Source organism: Balaenoptera ricei, chromosome 2 (genome assembly GCF_028023285.1).
Source record: "Balaenoptera ricei isolate mBalRic1 chromosome 2, mBalRic1.hap2, whole genome shotgun sequence".
Taxonomy (NCBI): Eukaryota; Metazoa; Chordata; class Mammalia; order Artiodactyla; family Balaenopteridae; genus Balaenoptera; species Balaenoptera ricei.
In genome coordinates this window covers 19,823,066-19,841,295 of record NC_082640.1, presented here as the reverse complement: position 1 = coordinate 19,841,295, position 18,230 = coordinate 19,823,066, and the positions used below count along the sequence as shown (strand labels likewise).

The 18,230-nt window shown below is 44.9% G+C and overlaps 1 protein-coding gene and 1 pseudogene across 3 annotated transcripts in view; both read left to right on the top strand.

The window, feature by feature from the left end:
- CAMK1D (calcium/calmodulin dependent protein kinase ID) overlaps positions 1 to 18,230 on the top strand; it is a 405,430-nt gene that overhangs the window by 369,611 nt on the left and 17,589 nt on the right. For all 3 annotated transcript variants that reach the window (XM_059915320.1, XM_059915319.1, XM_059915321.1), the window contains exon 6: positions 6,088 to 6,163. In XM_059915320.1, coding sequence (XP_059771303.1) covers positions 6,088 to 6,163 — 76 coding nt within the window. The remainder of the gene's footprint in view (positions 1 to 6,087; positions 6,164 to 18,230) is intronic.
- On the top strand, positions 15,009 to 15,512 carry LOC132360272 (adenosine 5'-monophosphoramidase HINT1-like; annotated as a pseudogene).

The following is an 18,230-nucleotide window of genomic DNA, read 5'->3' as shown; positions in this document are numbered from 1 at the left end:
TGTGTCCCCACCCTTCTCCCACTGGAAGGGGTCATATTTGAAATACAAAGAGGAGTGGTCCTCAAACATCCTTGGAGGGGAACAGATCACCTTGAGCATGAGCGTGGTAACACAATGAGGTCTCATTCTCTCCGCTGTCTGCAGAGACGGTTCTCAGCACATCCTTGGACGCAGGAAATGGGAAAATTCCTTTTCTATTTTATGAGAGCCTGAGGACTGGTGACTACGGGCCCCACCTCCACAAGCCACTGTCCTCGTTTCCAATTCCACTTGGTTAAGCCTTTTTTTCCTCTCTCTCTTGCAGTAAGGAAAATGGGCAACTTAGTTGTTTTAACAACAACATGAAATGTTTCTGAAATTCTTTCTGTTTTTTTTCTTTCTGAAATCTCTGGAGTCCTTCCCTTTACCAGGAAACCTTGCTCTGAATCAATATAAAACAGCTCGGTTTATAGAAGACGTTTCCCACCAAGTGGAATTTTCCACAGTGGGTTGGTAGTGAGTCTCACAGCAGTAAATTCAATTATTTTAAATTTTGAATGTACTGTTTCACTAAAGAGCGTGGGTTAAGCCTGGGGCTCAGAGGAGGGAACATCTGTCCACAGATCTCTCCAGTAGCTCGTGGGATGCTCTGCTGGGGCTGTGTGGTTTATATGGAGATCACTTCTACTGACTGGTGTAAATTAAGCTGATGGGATACTGTTTCTATCGGCAGTAGCCTCAAAAAACCTGAATTGATAGTCCCCAAGATCTTACCAGGAAGGAGGTGCTGAGAGATCATTTAACAGACTATCTTTTCTGCCATTTAGCCCTAGAACTAATAATTCTGAAATCCCTTTGAGAAAAACTTTTAAACGGAGAGCAACATGAATGACAGACACCCACATGCAGAGAATTAGGGCTAATTCTGGTTCTTTTATCCCCCAAATTCATGTCAGAAATAGGGCATGTATTCAGCAATTTATCTTACTTGTACCTAATACAGGGACTTCCCAAATGACAGTTGCTTGCAATCCAAAATTTATTTGTGACCCTCTCATTTTTTTGTTCCTGTAGGTACTCACCAAAAATATTTGAGGCAGCTAAGTTTATTGTAAATCAGTTGTCTGGCATTTGGAAAACATTTTCTTACAGAAATAATGGTGTGTGTGTTGAGTAGGTTGGGTTCAGTTGCATCACCATTTGGTGAATAACCAGAATGTACTAAGCCCTGAAAATACAGTCTAGAGATGTTCTCCAGCAGCATGAAGTCTGGACCTTGACAGTGTGATTCACACAGCACTAAAGGGATGGATAAGGTATGGTAGGAGCCTACCAGAGGCTAGTGTGTTACAGGTTTTTGATGAATGGACCTGGGAACCCAACTGTCGTGGCCCAACACATGTCACCCAGGTGGAACTGCCTCCACCCCACCTCTGTTCTCTCCACCTCTATTATGGCTCTTAGCATTTGCCTTGAGGTGCTCCTATGTTGAATGCATACATATTTACAATTGTTATGTCTTCTTGGATTGATCCCTTGATCATTATATAGTGTCCTTCCTTGTCTCTTGTAACAGTGTTTATTTTAAAGTCTATTTTGTTTGATATGAGTATTGCTACCCCAGCTTTCTTTTGATTTCCATTTGCATGGAGTATCTTTTTCCATCCCTCACTTTCAATCTGTATGTGTCCCTAGGTTTGAAGTGGGGCTCTTGTAGACAGCATATATATGGGTCTTGTTTTTGTATCCATTCAGCCAATCTGTGTCTTTTAGTTGGAGCATTTAATCCATTTATATTTAAGGTAATTGTTGATATGTATGTTTCTACTGCCATTTTCTTAATTGTTTCTGGTTTTTTTTTGTAGGTCTTTTTCTCCTCTTGTGTTTCCCACCTAGAGAAATTCCTTTAGCATTTGTTGTAAAGCTGGTTTGGTGGTGCTGAATTCTCTTAGCCTTTGCTTGTCTGTAAAGCTTTTGATTTCTCTGTCGAAACTGAATGAGAGCCTTGCTGGGGAGAGTATTCTTGGTTGTAGGTTTTTCCCTTTCATCACTTTAAATATATCATGCCACTCCCTTCTGGCCTAAAAGGCTGACTTCAGCCAAGCCTAAGAGGCAGTCGGGAGGTTGGACCAGCCACCTATCTTGGATCTGTCCCTTCAGCACTTCCGGGTGGGTGGGTCTCTCTACTGCCACTGATAGCCACTGACAGTCCCCAGGGCCCAGATCTTGAAATGCACTGGAGGAACGTGTATACCCACCCCACTGGAGTCTTTCCCTTCTGCTATGGCTGTGCCAGGAAACTGAGCCCTTTCCTGCTCTGCCTGGGGGTTGATGGCATCACCGACAAGCCACGGTGCCTCTTAATGACTGCTTTCTCTGTCAATAGCTCCAATTAAGTTATTTCGATTCAAAGCCTCCCTCTGTTAGAAGGTGTGGGGTTGGCCAGAGTCAGTGCCAACCTCCCACAACACATGAATTATGCTGGGTACAATTAGGAGAGAAAATTGTTTCTCCGTGGTGAAGAAGTTCTTAATCGGCATCTCCTGCCGGTGCTGGGGGAGAGATGGGATGGTGGTGGCACAGAGAACCCTCATCACTTTCCAAGGCTCTGGATGGACCGTGCTCCTGGGGTTCCTCAGCCTGGGAGCTCATTTGTTGTCCCAGAGTTTGTAAGTTGGATGCTGTGACTTTTTAGAATTACAGCTGAATTCTTGCCAATGGTATAAGATTGATAACACGAGGGAGTTTGGCTGGTTCTCAAAGTGAAAACAGGTCTCTGAAAAGATCAGGGAGAAGGGGATTCTCCCAGCACTCCAGCAGAAAGGGATCAAGGGAATGGAAGGTGGACCAAAAACCAGATTAAGTACAACAGGTTGGCAAAACGATAGCGCCAACTGCAGGACGCGGACGGACAGTGGGAGAGAAGATATCCCACCTGACCTCAGGGCTTCATGGTTTGTTCACCATATCAAATTGTCAGGAGGGTTTTGAATATTGTCTGAGAATTTATTTTTTTCAAGAATTACTATGAGATGACAAGTTAGCTATTTAAAGCTAGGTGGGCTTGTTCAAACAATGTCCCAAAGAACATTTGTTTCCAGGAATCATATCACAAAGGAAAATAGAATTTAAGCCATTCACGTGTGTGCCATCAGACAATTTTTAAAATATTTTAAGTTGGTGAGAATTTTATTTCCAAATCAGTTTGCTTTGTCTTTTTTATCATGACGTTACACTTCTGGCTTCACCCTCTGGATTGGGTTCAAGTGCAATTAAGGACCTCACCAGAGGACAAATGGTTCACCTGCCGCCAATTGGTTAAAAAATGTTTATATTTCATTGCAGTTTCTGTGACCCAGATAGGACACAACACCAAAGAGAACAAGACATGTTTGGCACAAGTACATAGAGTTCCACCACCAGTGTAGATACCCTGGTATTTGTTAATCATTTAGAACTTTTCCCTAACATCCATACTGTTGATCTAAATCAGAAGTCTTTTTATACAGAAGCATATACTTGATGTTATAAAGTTTACTAGTTAAACAAAAATCTCATGTTTAAAAAAATTTGTGTCATCTGTGGTTTCAAGAATCTAAACATCCCAAGTAACATCCAAGCTCCGACTTGCATAAAAATCAGCCACTTGCTTTTCAAGTCTCTGCAGTGCACTGCCCGATTCTCCAGAACACTGGAGCATTTGCCAGACTGCAGGCAAAGAGCCTGATGTGCAGGTACCGCCAGGTGTGTGGATTTCAGGAGGGGAACCGTGTTCTTCATTCCTTTGTTTGCTGAACAGTGGATGGTGACCAGTACTTGTTGTTTTCTAACAGATGAGGACAAGGAGGAGGATTTGTTTTTTAAGAATCCTTCCTGCCCCATCCAAAGAGGTGGTCGGGAGAACACGGAGTGTTAGCTCTTCCTAGGAGTCAACCCTGCTTTCTAGGGGTCGGGTCTTATCCCCTCGTCAGTTGACATCTGGTTTCGTGGAGCGTTTGGGCCAGGCTGTCTCGCCAGCTCCCTAAAGAGCCCTGCAGACCCCGTGACACGGAAGCCAGGGCCTCTGTCCACCTGCTTGATGCGGCGCTCCTGATACCTGCTGTCAGCTGTGCCGGGAGGAGGGGCTGGGTCAGATGTAGCTCTGTGAGCCTTTTCTGCCTCTCTTGAACTTTCCATCAGGCTATGAGGATGGCCCTGGAGGCTCAGAAATATGCTCCTTGCAGACCAGTCCCCTCCCACCACCTGTGCTCGCTTGGACGCTCAGACCAAAGCATCAGCTCTGAGAGCACCTACCTCCTAACTCAACAAGACGCTGGCTGTGGGAAATGGCTCCCTTTTGTCAGTTGCCATAATAGAAGCATCTGAGAAAGAGGCTCTTAGCAGTTCTGGGGAAGAGGAAGGATGGATTCAGCCATCTCCCGATTATCTAAGGGCCACTTCTCCAGTTTGTGAGTTCCCCAGCTTTGTAGCACTCTCTGCTTCTGCTACTGCGTTGAGGGTAAACACAGCAAAGCTGTACAAACGTATTTATTTTGCTCTTATTAAATTTTAAAAAAAGTCTGACCAGAAGTTTGGAGGAATTGAGGCTGAAACCTAAAATTAGATTTGGGGATTATCTGTGGATTGTATTTCTTACCATCATAACCAGAAACATCCAGCAAGAGTTTGTGTCCTTCCCTCTTCTTGCTCAGGAAGGTGCTCATCTGCAACAGGATGAGAGGGTTTCCCTGTTCATTTTTCTGCAAAAGGACTTTGCTTAGAGACTGAAGAAAGACTCACCTTTCTTCACCAATCTACTCAGTCAGTAGATTCCAGTGGAAAGAGCTGGGACAAGGGTGAGATTGAGTTGTGTTCAGATCCCAACTCGTCTATATCTCCTGTGTGGCGTCAGAAAAGGAACATCTCTGAGGCTCATTTTCCTATAGGATCAGGTGCAGATAATGGTTAATTGTCAGAGTTGTTGAAAGGATTACAGTAGAGAATGTTTATGAATGACGAGGACGAGACCGAGATCACACAGGCACTTAATTCGGGTTAGACTAAGTTGGTGTAGAGGCCTCTTGGCAGCTGGATCCTGTGGATAAGTGCCTTGATCTCTGAGTCCCCGTGCACCCTCACCTGTAACTTGGGAAGAAGCACAATAATAACTAAGCTCTTCCCCACCAAGAAAGGTTGTGGTGAGTTAATGCATCCCCAATGCATAGAACACACAGCTTAGCCTGACAAGTGCCTTGTAAGCTAGAGCTATTTTTACTTTCTCTACCTTCTTAAACTTTCTGCACAGTTTATCCTAGATACTTCAATCAGATGTATTTGCATAAAAAGGAGGTTTTACTTGTGAAGAAGGTTTACTTCCTTTCCTGTGTTTATTTACTCTTTGCACAAATATGTATGGCAGACCCTGCTGAGTGCCAGACACTGGGTGGGTATCCAACACCGGGCAGTAGCCACAGCCAGGAACAGGAAGTATGGGAATAGTACAGAATAAGCCAAGGCCCTGGACCGGTGATGCTTGATGAAGAGTGGGTTAGAACCAAGGAAGTGAGATTCAATAGCATTTTTCCTGTTTCACAGATAACCCGCCCAAGACCTTAGAGAAGGAACTAGGAGCAGGCCTGAGGCAGGACATGGGAGACAAGGTTTTAGGTCTGATCTTGACTGTAAGCCCCATGAAGGCAGGGGGAAGGGACTTCACCTGCCTGTCCCCACAGCACCTAGAAAGGCCCTACACAGGGACCGGAAATGCTTCCTTGAACTGATTTGAGGTGAATCACACCCCAGGCCCCAGACTGAGTATTCTCTCCTCTCTCTCAGTCTGGTCTGAGCTGTAGTGCTTAGCCCAGCACTGACATAAAATACCTCCTATCAAGTATGTGTTGATTGATTGATAACCTCCAGTTGTACACACACACAAATGCTCCCCTTTTGTCTAGTTACAAAAGCCAACAAATATATCAGATTGTGTCTGCCTACTCAGTTTCTAGAATCACGGAAAGTTCAGCCCAAGTAGCAGACAAAAAGAGCAAAAAGCAAAAAACACCTAAAACCCGCCTTATGTCTTAGTCATTTAAATTGTCAGGCTTGTGTCTCTCCTTTGTTGTTTCACAGCTCCCGAGGTCCTCGCCCAGAAACCCTACAGCAAAGCTGTCGACTGCTGGTCCATTGGGGTGATTGCCTATATCTTGTAAGTATGGCTTGCCACCTCGGCTTCTTTTTTCCTTTTTTAAAAAAAAAAATTGTGACAAAATATACATTTAATTTTGTACACCATTTTAACCTTTTTTTTTTTTTTTGGCCGCGTTGGGTCTTCATTGCTGCGTGCAGGCTTTCTCTAGTTGCAGCGAGCAGGGGCTACTCTTCGTTGCGCTGCGCGGGCTTCTCATTGCGGTGGCTTCTCTTGTTGCAGAGCACGGGCTCTAGGCGTGTAGGCTTCAGTAGTTGTGGCTCGCGGGCTCTAGAGCGCAGGCCCGGTAGTTGTGGTGCATGGGCTTAGTTGCTCCGCGGCATGTGGGATCTTCCTGAACCAGGGATCGAACCCGTGCCCCCTGCATTGGCAGGCGGATTCTTACCACTGCACCACCAGGGAAGTTCCTTAACCGTTTTTAAGAGTACAATTCAGTGACATCAATCACATTCATAGTATGGCACAACCATCACCACCATCCATCTCCAGAACTTTTTCATCTTCCCAAACTGAAACCCACTAAATACTAACTCCCATTCGTTTCCCCCCAGCCCCTGGCAACCACCATTCTGCTTTCTATCTCTATGAATTTGCCTTCTCTAGGTATCTCATGGAAGTGGAATCATAAGATATTTGTCCTTTTTTGTCCGTTTTTTTTTTCCACTTAGCATAATGTCCTCAGGGTTCATCTATGTTGTAGTTAGTGTGTGTCAGAATTTCATTCTTTCTTGAGGCTGAATTATATTCCATTGTGTGTATATACTACATTTTGTTTATCCATTCATCCATCAATGGACACTTGGGTTGTTTCCACCTTTTGGCTATTGTGAATAAGGCTGTTATGAGCACAGGTGTGCAAATATCTGTTCGAGTCCTGCTTTCAGTGCTTTGGGGTGTATACTCAGAAGTGGAATTGCTGGATCATATGGTAATTCTATGTTTAACTACTTGAGGAGCTGCCATAATGTTTTACAAAGCAACACCACCATTTTACATTTCCAACAGTGATGCACAAGGGTCTAGTTTCTCTACATCCTTGCGAACACTTTTTTTCCATTTTTTCGTAATAGCCGTCCTAAGAGGTGTGAAGTGATAACTTGTTGTGGGTTCGATTTGCATTTCTCTTACGGCTGGTGATGTGTTGAGTATCTTTTCGTGCGCCACCTTGGCTTTGCTGGGGATACAAACCACTATGAAAATATTAGGGTATGTCCAACAGAAATCACAATAAGAAAAATGTGATAAAAACCCAAAATTTAGCCTTTGAATTCCTCATTTCTTCTCAGGTGCCTTATCTCCATGACCCAGGAAATGCCATGGTCATAGGCTTGTTGCAGTTATTTTAGGATGATCAATTTTGGTTTTTATGTTTTGATTTGCTTAAGTCCACTGTAAAGTTACTTTTTAAGCTACAATTTCTTTTTGTAGTGATATTTTCCAACACTTACTATGGAACATACTTTCAGGATAGGTTTAGGCCAATGAGTTTCTGAAATTGATAGGAAATGAATTTCTCCTCGTTAGCATCCCCAAGCAGGGGAATGTTTTCTTGCCGACAGAGCCCACTGCACACAACGAAAGGCTATGAAGGATTGTGATGGGAGAAAGGTCTGACAGTGGCATCCTCAGGGAATGCTGGAAATGTCCCCCCTGTATTGGCTTTGTCTCATTATTTGGGAGGCAAATGGTCTTTCTACAGCATACATTCAACTGGGCAGCATTTACAGTTGAGCGAGGATTTAGCTGACAGCTCCTGTAGATTCTTGTCATTATCACGGGAGAATTTATCCATTATAATATATTTGGCCTGTAGGGCTCCCACTTATGGAATTAGGTAAAAGCCAGGTTCATCTGAGCTGCAAAACTAACACACTGCACCTAGAGAATGCCTTCAGTTCCAAGTCACGTTGGCCATCTTCTGCAGTAGTTTCATCCTTTTTGTGGGGGAGGTGGGTTACAGACCCTTTTGAGAATCTAATGAAAGCTGTAGACCCTCTTCCCTAATAAATTCACACTCACACAATTTTGCATACCGTATTGGAGGGTCCTGGGTGAGCAGATACTGGCCGTGGGCCCTGTGTTATTTACCTGGCTCCCTAAACCCTCGACTAAAATTCTTATCCTCACTCAACTTGACTGTGAAAGACTTAGAGAAATGAATGATAAGCCAGTCCCCTTCTAGCAAAGCACCAAAGCGGTTGTTATCTAGAGAAATCTTCCATGGGGCTAAGCAAAACAAAATAGCCCTCATCTGGCCTTCTGCTTATTTGTTCCATTATGTCTGTCCTGAATCTTGAACCACTGCTCTGATCTGCACTGATGTCTATAGATTCCCTTTGTATTCTATAATTGTGTATATAATTATCTCCCTGAAGTCTTGGCATCGGGGTATGATATATCAGTACACCTATGAGGAGGTGTGTACTGCATTATTGGGATAAGCAGTTTAAACCCAAGCAATGGTGCCTTAGTCAGCTCTTGCTGCTCTAACAAAATACCACAGACTGGGTGGCTTAACCAACTGACATTTATTTCTCACAGTTCTGGAGGCTAGAAGTCCAAGGTCAGGGTGCCAGCTGGTTTGGTTCTTGGTGAGAACCCTCTTCCTGGCTTGCAATTGGCCACCTTCTAGCTGTGTCCTCACATGGTAGAGAGAGAGAGAGAGAAAGCTCTCTGGTATCTCTTCTTATAAGGGCACTAATCCCATCATGAGGGCCCCACCCCCATGACCTCATCTAAACCTAATTACCTCTCAGAGGAGCATCTCCAAACACCATCATGTTGGGGGGTAGGGTTTCAGCATATGAATTTGGATTACAGACGTCAGTCCATAGTAGATGGTTTGGTTGACCGAAGCTTAGTGAAAGTATTACAGCAAATTCCCCTTAAAACATGGATGTTTCAGGTTGGGCATGGCACCCACTTTATAATAACAATGATATCAAACATTTGTATGACAGTGCAGTGCACCCTTGAGTGAAATCACAGTTCTGCTAGTGAGGAAGAAGGCAGGAAATGGATTTGCAGTAGGTAACGAACCATATCTGCCATGGCCCATAGGTAGGAAAATATCAGAAGGCCAACATGGTTAGAGTATCAAGACAGGAGGATATCAGCAAGAGCCAGAGGAAGGAGAGACCTGGATGAAAGCTTAGGTTTTAACCCAAGTGTAGTGGGAAGCCAAAGAAGGGTTGACCAGAGAGAGGTGTGACGTGATCTGGTGTTCACTCGAGTGTTATTCTGGCTACTCCGTGAACAAGGGTTTGGACAGAGCAGAAGTGGAGTGTGAAGACTGGTTCAGAGGCTTAGGTCAGATGAGTGGTAATGGTTGCTTCTACCAGGGGGGCAGGGATGGAGGAGGAGTGGTAGATATACTTTGGATGTGAAGAGTGAAGGGGAGGGATGTTTCAAGGATAAACCCAAGTTTGGGGCAGATGGCTAGGAGAGTGGTGTAGGAACAAGTTTAGGGGGTAGGTGAGATCAAGAATTTCGTTTTGGGCATGTTGAACTTGAGACGCCTTTGGGATACCCACTGACTAGTGTAAGCATGTGTGGAGTTCAGAAATCTGAAGTAGAGAGTCTGGCATATAAATCTGGGTATGATCTGAGCAGTAGGACATCCAAGTCCTTATCATTGCAGTATACAATACAATATTTGGTTGGGGTCATGTAGAACATCAAGCAAAGAAATACTGTATTTCTTTGTTTCTATTTTAAGTACAAACTAGATAAGCATAAACTTGATGGTTACCTGGTCACCAGTAGCTTTGCCCCAGGGATTAGTCTCAGGTTAATTTCATGATTGTGTCAGACTTCAAAGGGGCAGCCTGCGTTTTTGTCTTCCTTGGTGCCTTCCAGAGCTCTGAGAGTCTCAAGCAGAGAATGAATGGACTTTGGACGTCTCATTTGTACCTTCCAAGATGTTCAGATCCTTATGAGTGAAAGGCCAAATCCTAGATATAAATTGCTGCATAATAGGTCTATGCCTGGAGAACCACTGGTCTCAAATTCATCATCATCATTGGACTTCCTTCGTGGTCCAGTGGTTAAGACTCCACGCTTCCACTGCAGGGGGCACAGGTTCGATCCCTGGTTGGGGAAGTTCCACATGCTGCACGGTGCAACCAAAAAGAAAAAAAAAAAATCATCCATTATCAGTGTCAACAACTGGCATTTCTTGAGTACATTCTTTATTCCAGGCACTGCAGTAGGTGCTAAAGATAATCAAGATGACAAAGACATGATGCCTGTCATCAGAGTACTAACAATGTATATGGCGGGACAAGTAGTTTCCTAAGTAGACTGAGTGACAGCAAGGCTTGTGTACAGCTCTAGGAGTTTCTAGGATGAAGCCACCATTGAGGAGGATGGGGGTATTCAGGAAGGGGGCACCACTATTCCAATGATGTCTAGAAGGTTGGAGAAGTCTAACATAAGCAGAGAAGCTAGAAGATAGCATCCCAACCAGGGGAGGGATGCAGGCACAGGAACAGGGGTGCCTGAGGCATGTTTGAGGACTGACGAAAATATTCTGTGAAAGGTTCTGGCCGGGTTGGTGTTCCCAGCACAAGGCTGGCTCCAGGTTGAACTAGTGTCAGAAGCTAGAACTCGTGGACCTCAGCCTCAGACTCTGGCTACTTCCCACGGATTCACTGTGCCTGGTCTTCCCATCCCATCCTTGATCTGAAGACTGGTGAGGAAGGCTGCTGAGTGGGTCATGACCAATAGGAAGCACACAGGGGAAGCCGGCTATCCCCTGGGGATCCGTGCAGAGCCCCTCATTCTTCACATCACCTGTAATGGGAAAGAGATTAGTCTCTGCCATTTGGGGGGTGCAGTGGTATTATTTTCCTTTGATAAACCTGTCATGCTGAGATATCAGATTGCAGCAACAGTGGCTGTGACAGACACCGCATTTTCTCCTCTCTGTGTGCCATGCAAACATTCTTCATTTTGTCAATGCAGGTCCTTGATGAATTGGTTCTCTTTGGATCTCCACACTCAGTTCTGTTATCCATTTGGCAGGAGGGATGTTTTTTCCTAACAAGGAGACTCATGTTTTTAAAACCCTTTTGATAGGTCCTTACCCTGCCCAGGAATCTTCCTTTGGGGATCAGGACCTGCAAAACACATCTTTGCCTGAGTAGCCTAAGCTGCTGGGAAGGATTGAGGATGGAGTGGGCTGGACACCATGATGAATCTGCTGGTGTCCAGGCTGATGAGGTTGGCTCAGCCAAGATAGCCCAAGTTCCAAGGAAATAAAGTTCCCCACTCAAGATGAGAATCAGCATCTCATTGTCCAAACTCGATCTTGTGATCCCATGTAGGCTGCCTTTCTACTGACAACTTCAAGGAGATTGTTGAATGATCACTTGCCTACATTCTGCCCAGGGATACAACATGTTGTGGAGAAACACGGTGAATGTTTGCTGGTATAAAAACTGAGATCTTAAGGAGATTAGGGCATTAGGGCAGGCTGGATGGTTAGGGTGGACTTTCCGTGGGTGGTGAGGGTACTTACCCATGCTGTGACCTGTGACCTCTCTGCCTAGAGGAAATCCCAGGCAAATACTTTTGGTCACACCCTTACTTTTTGACTGGCCTCCTACATGGTTCAGTTTTTTAAACTAGGTCACAGAAATAAATTGGCCAGTGTACACAGCATAATTAGCTTTGTAAGGATGGAACTAAGAATGCTTAACCCGCGTGCTTCGTCCATTTTCTGAGACAGTGGATGCTCCTCACCAAGGTAGTCACCATTCTTTCAACCACTGACAGCTGCCTCTTTATGGATACATATGTCCCAGGGAGGCGGCATAAACCCAAGCTTCGGTAGGAGAGAATGCGGTGTAATTACTGAACCTCAGTGAACATCCAAGCCTGGGGCATTGTGATGGTTGTTACTAGTACTCTCAGTATGAGGATGGTTAACACTAATAGGAATAATGAACTGGCATTGTCAGCAGGCAGCAATCATCTTATATTCATATGCTACGCAGAGTGGGACACGTAGCCGCATTCAGGCCGCCATGGGTTCACAGTCTGAACTTTGGCTTTAGACGTTTAGAAACAAAATCAGATCTGTTGCTTCATCTTGCTCAGATGATCCCAGTGAACTGATTCACACTAGCCAGACTCCAAAGAGATTAAAAAAAAAAAAAAGGCACAATTAGAGTGTCCATTTATTAAATCATAATGAGATGCGTGCCCTGTGAGTTAATGGGATATGCACATCATCAAACCAGCAAGTTCCAGGAGAAAAGCTCCAGGAGAAAGCAAATTCAAATGGGGAGTTTCTTTAGTGAATGAAGGATCAGAGCAGTGGAGTTGGATGGAGTTGGACGGCCTTGGGTGTTTTCATAAAGCCTGTCATGGGCTCCAGGTCACCTTTCTCTCCCAAAGGTGATTTCTGACAAGGCGCACAGGTGTGCGCGTCGGCCGGTCAGAGTGGTGCGTGCAGACGGTTCGTACACCTGCGGCTCCTTCCTCCTGCCTTGAAGACCAGCCACTACCCTGCGCCCTTCCTTTGTCATTCCAGCCTCACCGTTTCTGTTTTAGCAGGCATTGATGGTTGGTTATAATTCACAGGTTCACGGATTTTACTTCGCCAACTGCATTTCAGTGTGGCTGCTTTCTGAGGGTTTTCAGAAAGATACCCACTCCTCCCCCCGCCCCCCGCCATAGTCTCTACTGAGTGGACCCTGTGGCCGCCTAAATGCCTTTTGTTTACAAGTGCTGCTTGACCATATTTCAGCTTTGTTGATGGGCCTGTGACCCTCTCTTCGCTGCTTTGGAAGAAAGACTGTTGGTTGTCTGTTGACAATTGGTTCACCTCTAACCCTTAGGAAAGAGCCAAACATAAAATACTCCCTGGTTTCAAAAAGTGAGTGCAGGGATAGGTGCAGGGTGATGGAGGAAATTTTACAAGCAGCGCCACTGAGGTGAAGAAGTTCTGCATCTTCCATGGTGGTGGGAGCAGCTTCCTGCCGGTGACCTCAGGGAGGGTGGAATCCACCCGCATCTATGCCTTTGTCTTTGCAAAGGCCCTGGTAGAGAGGGCACCCAGCAGGAGAAGCAGGAAGGGAATGGCCCCCAATACACACTGAATGGTGCCGCCTCAGGCCAAATGGAAAAACATTTCAGGTAAAGCATCATCTCCTGGAAACTGTCATTTAAGTAGCATCTAAATGCATCAGGGATATTTAGCCTGGAGAATGGAAGGCAGGGGATTGACATTCACTCACTTAACTAACATTTATTGATCCTAATATGTGTCCGGCAATCTGACGGGGCTGCCGAGATGGACTCATTACTGCCTGGCCACGGATTCGCTTACTGTGGCGACAGACAGTAAACAGATAACTTACAATCCAGTCTTGCTGGCTGTCACTGAGATGGGAGGCAAGAGCAGGGCGAGTTCCCAGGGGAGAGACGTGAACCCTGCCTGGGCCTTGAGGAAGGCTCCGAAAGAGCGGTGTACGGTGATCTGGGCTTGGAAGGACTGTCTTCAAATATCAGCAAGGCCGTCAGGCAGGGGAGGTCAATGGTTTATCCTCCAAGACCCAATTATCTAAGGAGATGATGTGCTTACTGTGTTTGATAAAAGATGTCCCGTTCAATTTGAGACATAATTTTTAAAATATAACTTGGAGGGCTTCCCTGGTGGCGCAGTGGTTGAGAATCTGCCTGCCGATGCAGGGGACACGGGTTCGAGCCCTGGTCTGGGAAGATCCCATGTGCCGCGGAGCAACTGGGCCCGTGAGCCACAGTTACTGAGCCTGCGCGTCTGGAGCCTGTGCTCCGCAACAAGAGAGGCCGCGATAGTGAAGAGGCCCGTGCACCGCGATGAAGAGTGGCCCCCGCTTGCCACAACTAGAGAAAGCCCTCGCACAGAAATGAAGACCCAACACGGCCATAAATAAATTAATTAATTAATTAATAAAAAATATATATATATAACTTGGAAGGTTTGATCCGGCTTTGAACTTATATATTACCAACACTTGGGGCTTCCCTGGTGGCACAGTGGTTAGGAATTCGCCTGCCAGTGCAGGGGACATGGATTCAAGCCCTTGTCTGGGAAGATCCCACATGCCGCAGAACTACAAAGCCCGTGCACCACAGCTACTGCGCCTGTGCCCTAGAGCCCGTGAGCCACAACTACTGAGCCCGTGTGCCACAACTACTGAAGCCCGAGCGCCTAGAGCCTGTGCTCCACACCAAGAGAAGCCACCGCAATGAGAAGCCCACGCACCACAACGAAGAGTAGCCCCCGCTCACCACAACTAGAGAAAGCCTGCACGCAGCAACGAAGACCCAACGCAGCCAAAAATAAATAAATAAATAAATATCACCAACACTTAGTAATGGGAAAAATATAATCTCTGAATATCAGGATGTTGAATTCGTCTAACACCACACCGAGCAAATGAAAGAATCAAAAGAGGCTTTTATTATGTTTTAAAAGATTTACCGTCTGGAATGTAGCACCGCAGCACAGAGACAGAAGGGAGGCAGTACAGAGATAGTTAAAAAACCAAAAGGGGCACAGAGAGGGAAATGGCCAGCTTGCCAGGAGCTGTAGTAACAAGAGCCATGAATTCAGACCACTTAGTCTGAGCAGGGTTTGTGCCCAGGAGGAGAAGAGATGGAGATGGGAAGGGGAGAGGTACCAGTTCACACCAGCAAGTCTGGAAACACTCGTGGAGGTTCAGATGGAGGGTCCGGGAGCCCGTGATTCAGTGCCAAGTACAGGTGCACCGGAGTCGGGCAACACGACCGCTTTCCGGCTTCCGATCACCTTGCTGTGCTCTCACAATGCACTTCCAGGGATGCACCTCTGAGAATGAAAACAGTTTCTGATCATTCTCAGAAATGCCTTGGGAGAGAACCATTGGAGGCCAGGGGACAAGTGAAAAGTTCAATCAAAAGCCAAGGCCAGCTTCTCCCCGGCCGGCTGCGCGGGAGGGAGTCCGAGATGGCAGATGAGATCGCTAAGGCTTAGGCCGCCCAGCCTGGTGGCAACACGATCTTCATTCTCAAGGAAATCCCAGCCAAAATCATTTATGAGGATGACCAGTGTCTTGCTTTCCATGACATTTCCCCTCAAGCACCAACACATTTTCTGGTGATACCCAAGAAACATATATCCCAGATTTCTGCAGCAGAAGATGGCGATGAAAGTCTTCTTTGACATTTAACGATTTTTGGCAAGAAATGTGCTGCTGATCTGGGCCTGAAGAAGCGTTATCGAATGGTGGTGAATGAAGGTTCAGATGGGGGACAGTCTGTCTATCATGTTCATCTGCATGTTCTTGGAGGTCGGCAGATGAATTGGCCTCCTGGGTAAGCGTGTTGTAGGGATAATTTTCCCTTCTCTATGCAGTGATCAGGTCTGCAAGTTCCAATATGCAAAACAATACTCTTTTGGCCTGTGTATGGAGAGATTGCAGAAATAATTTTAAAAACCCATACATAATAAAAGACATTGTTGCATGGTCTGAATTCTGTATTTGACTTATTTTTAAAAAATATTTGTTGGAATGTTTGAAGGTGGAGTTCATAATTTGGGAGGTTTTTGTTTTTTCTCCACAAGGAGGACTCAGCATGTGGCCATGGCAATGATGCTGTGACTGATCTTTGAAGACAAATTTAAAATTTTCATAAATTTAGCTTTAGCTTTGAAATATCCTTTTAGGGTAAAATATTAGTCCAGGAGAAGATTTTCTAATCCAGTTCTCTTATTTTCTAAGAACAAAGGAGCTTGTGATGTGATTGATCCAGAAAGTGACAGTTGTAGGTGTAACAGAAATGCTTTTTGTCCAGCTCACATGTTTTCCCTGGACCACCGGGGTAGTGTGGAAGGGATGAAAGTAGATTTGTCACAGGATATTTGATGACCACGTGAAGCCATACAATGGTGTTTCCTTGTTACCTAACGCTATTGATTATAAAGACTTGAAAATATATTATTTAGAATTAACTCTCCAAATTGAAAACTCATTGTTGTGAATGTGTATGTGCACACTAGCAAAAATTTTTAAGTTATGCATGACTCTGGCTGTGTAGAGTTGGGGGGAGATTTCAGGGTTTGAGTTCTTATGTAGGCTGACAACAAAACTTTTTTTTTTTGGTCTTGCCACGCACCCTAGCCTCTCTAAGGTTGCGCAGGGCAAATAGTTTTGCTTCTTTACTTTCCTTCATGTAGGCACTTTCCAGCTTCTAAAACTTATTTAATACTTCTTGCCTGCTTTGTCTCTTCTCTTGTTCTCTTTGTGTTTATGGGTTCCTTCCATTTTTAATCCCTAAGACCATTTTGGTAGATTTTGACACGTTTTATTGTAGATTGTTTTTCTTCTAAATGTTTAATTTTATTAGTGATTTTAAAAATTTAGGGGGAGTGGATTAGGGAAATTGGCTGTATATGTCTTACAAGTGAGTTTTTTCCAACTGTCATTTTTTTACTTTATGGTGTTTAAAATATTTATATAGTTAATGTATCAATTTTTAATTTAGTTCATATTTTTAAGAGCCTTTCCCACCCTAGGAGGATTTATAAAAAATATTTTTCCCCTAATACTTTATGGCTTTACATATTTTTATGACTTTTTTATGAGGGAAGGTCTGGGGTGGGGGAGGAGTTTTGGAGGGATTTGTGCCACTGTAAAAAAATGTAATAATGAGAGAAGCATTAGTATTATATATAAGAGGGTTGAGTCTACTTTCCTTAGGCATATTAACTTTCCCATGGATTTCGTCAAACTAGTGCTAATAAATCAGGTAGATAACCAAAAAAAATAAAATTAAATAAAGCCAAGGCCAACAGGATGGAGGTACCAAGGCATCTCCCAAGTGCGGCTGTTAGTCTGCACAGATTCATAACCGCTTACCAAGCAGAACGTGAGAGAGAAGGAAGCTGGGGGGATGGAGGAGGGAGGGAGGGAGCAAGAGCCCCACAACAAAAAAAGCAAAGTCTAGATGCAAAAGTCGAGCTGGAAATCCGCCGGGGTTCAGAACCATCAGTTAGTGCGCATGTTAATCACCTCCAGACTGGATGTCTGCACCCCTTGGTGCAGATCCGTCACTCTTGAGAACTAATCGTAGCTGCTGAAAGTTCCGCTGTGTTTCTCCTAACACAACATCCCGGCTGTTGGATGCTCCCCTCACTCACCCTCTCCTCCCCACCAAGCCCTCCGATCCACTGTCAGCGGGAGCTGAGTTCGAAGTGGGTTTGTCCAAACCTCCTTCAGATGTACATCACCTGCAGGAGGAGGCCTGGGGCCTCTGTGCTCATCCCCCAGACTTCCTGGAGGTGCTGTCCGTTTGGCTGATGCAAGAATCAAAAAGTTATACACTTGGAAGTAGAACCCTGGATCACAACACAGCAGCTTTGGGTGCTGTCTTGTCCAGCCTAACCCTTTACTGTGTACAGAATTTTCTTAAACTATTTTACTCCAAATGGAGTACGCTGCTGACTTCTCACGCTTGGGGAAGTGTTTGTTCTTCTTCCCCTCCTGCCTGGCTCCCAATCTTCAGCTCCGGTGTGTATAAACTTTCTAAGGGATGCGTTTCCCATCTACCTTCCGGTGTCCCTTTCCTTCCTCCTCTAGGTCTTTCCCTGATCTGCTTCCTCCTTTTCAGCTTTCAATGTATTAACCAAATCTCAGGGGTGACGTGGGACATTTATCCATGGCATTTCACCAACGATGCCTTGCTGAAGTCAGCCTGCATGTGGTTCTAATACGTGAACCTTCCCTTGTCTCTTCCAAGTTTGCAAGGAGAAAGCTCTGACATGCACGTAATCAAATCTCTAGTTGCTGAAGTAATTGCATTACATTTTTGTAAACATTCGGGTCTCATTGGTCATTCTGGTCTATAAATCCGAATAATACGCTGAAATCTGTTTTGCTACGTGAGCCTTGCAACTAATTGCCAGAGATTTGTCAGCTTAAAATGCTTTGCTTTATTTTATTATTTTTAAAAGTCTGTCCTATTAACCAGAGTAAGACAAATACAACCCAGATTCCTTAGTATGGGGTCCCAGACATTCATCCAATAAACACTTGTT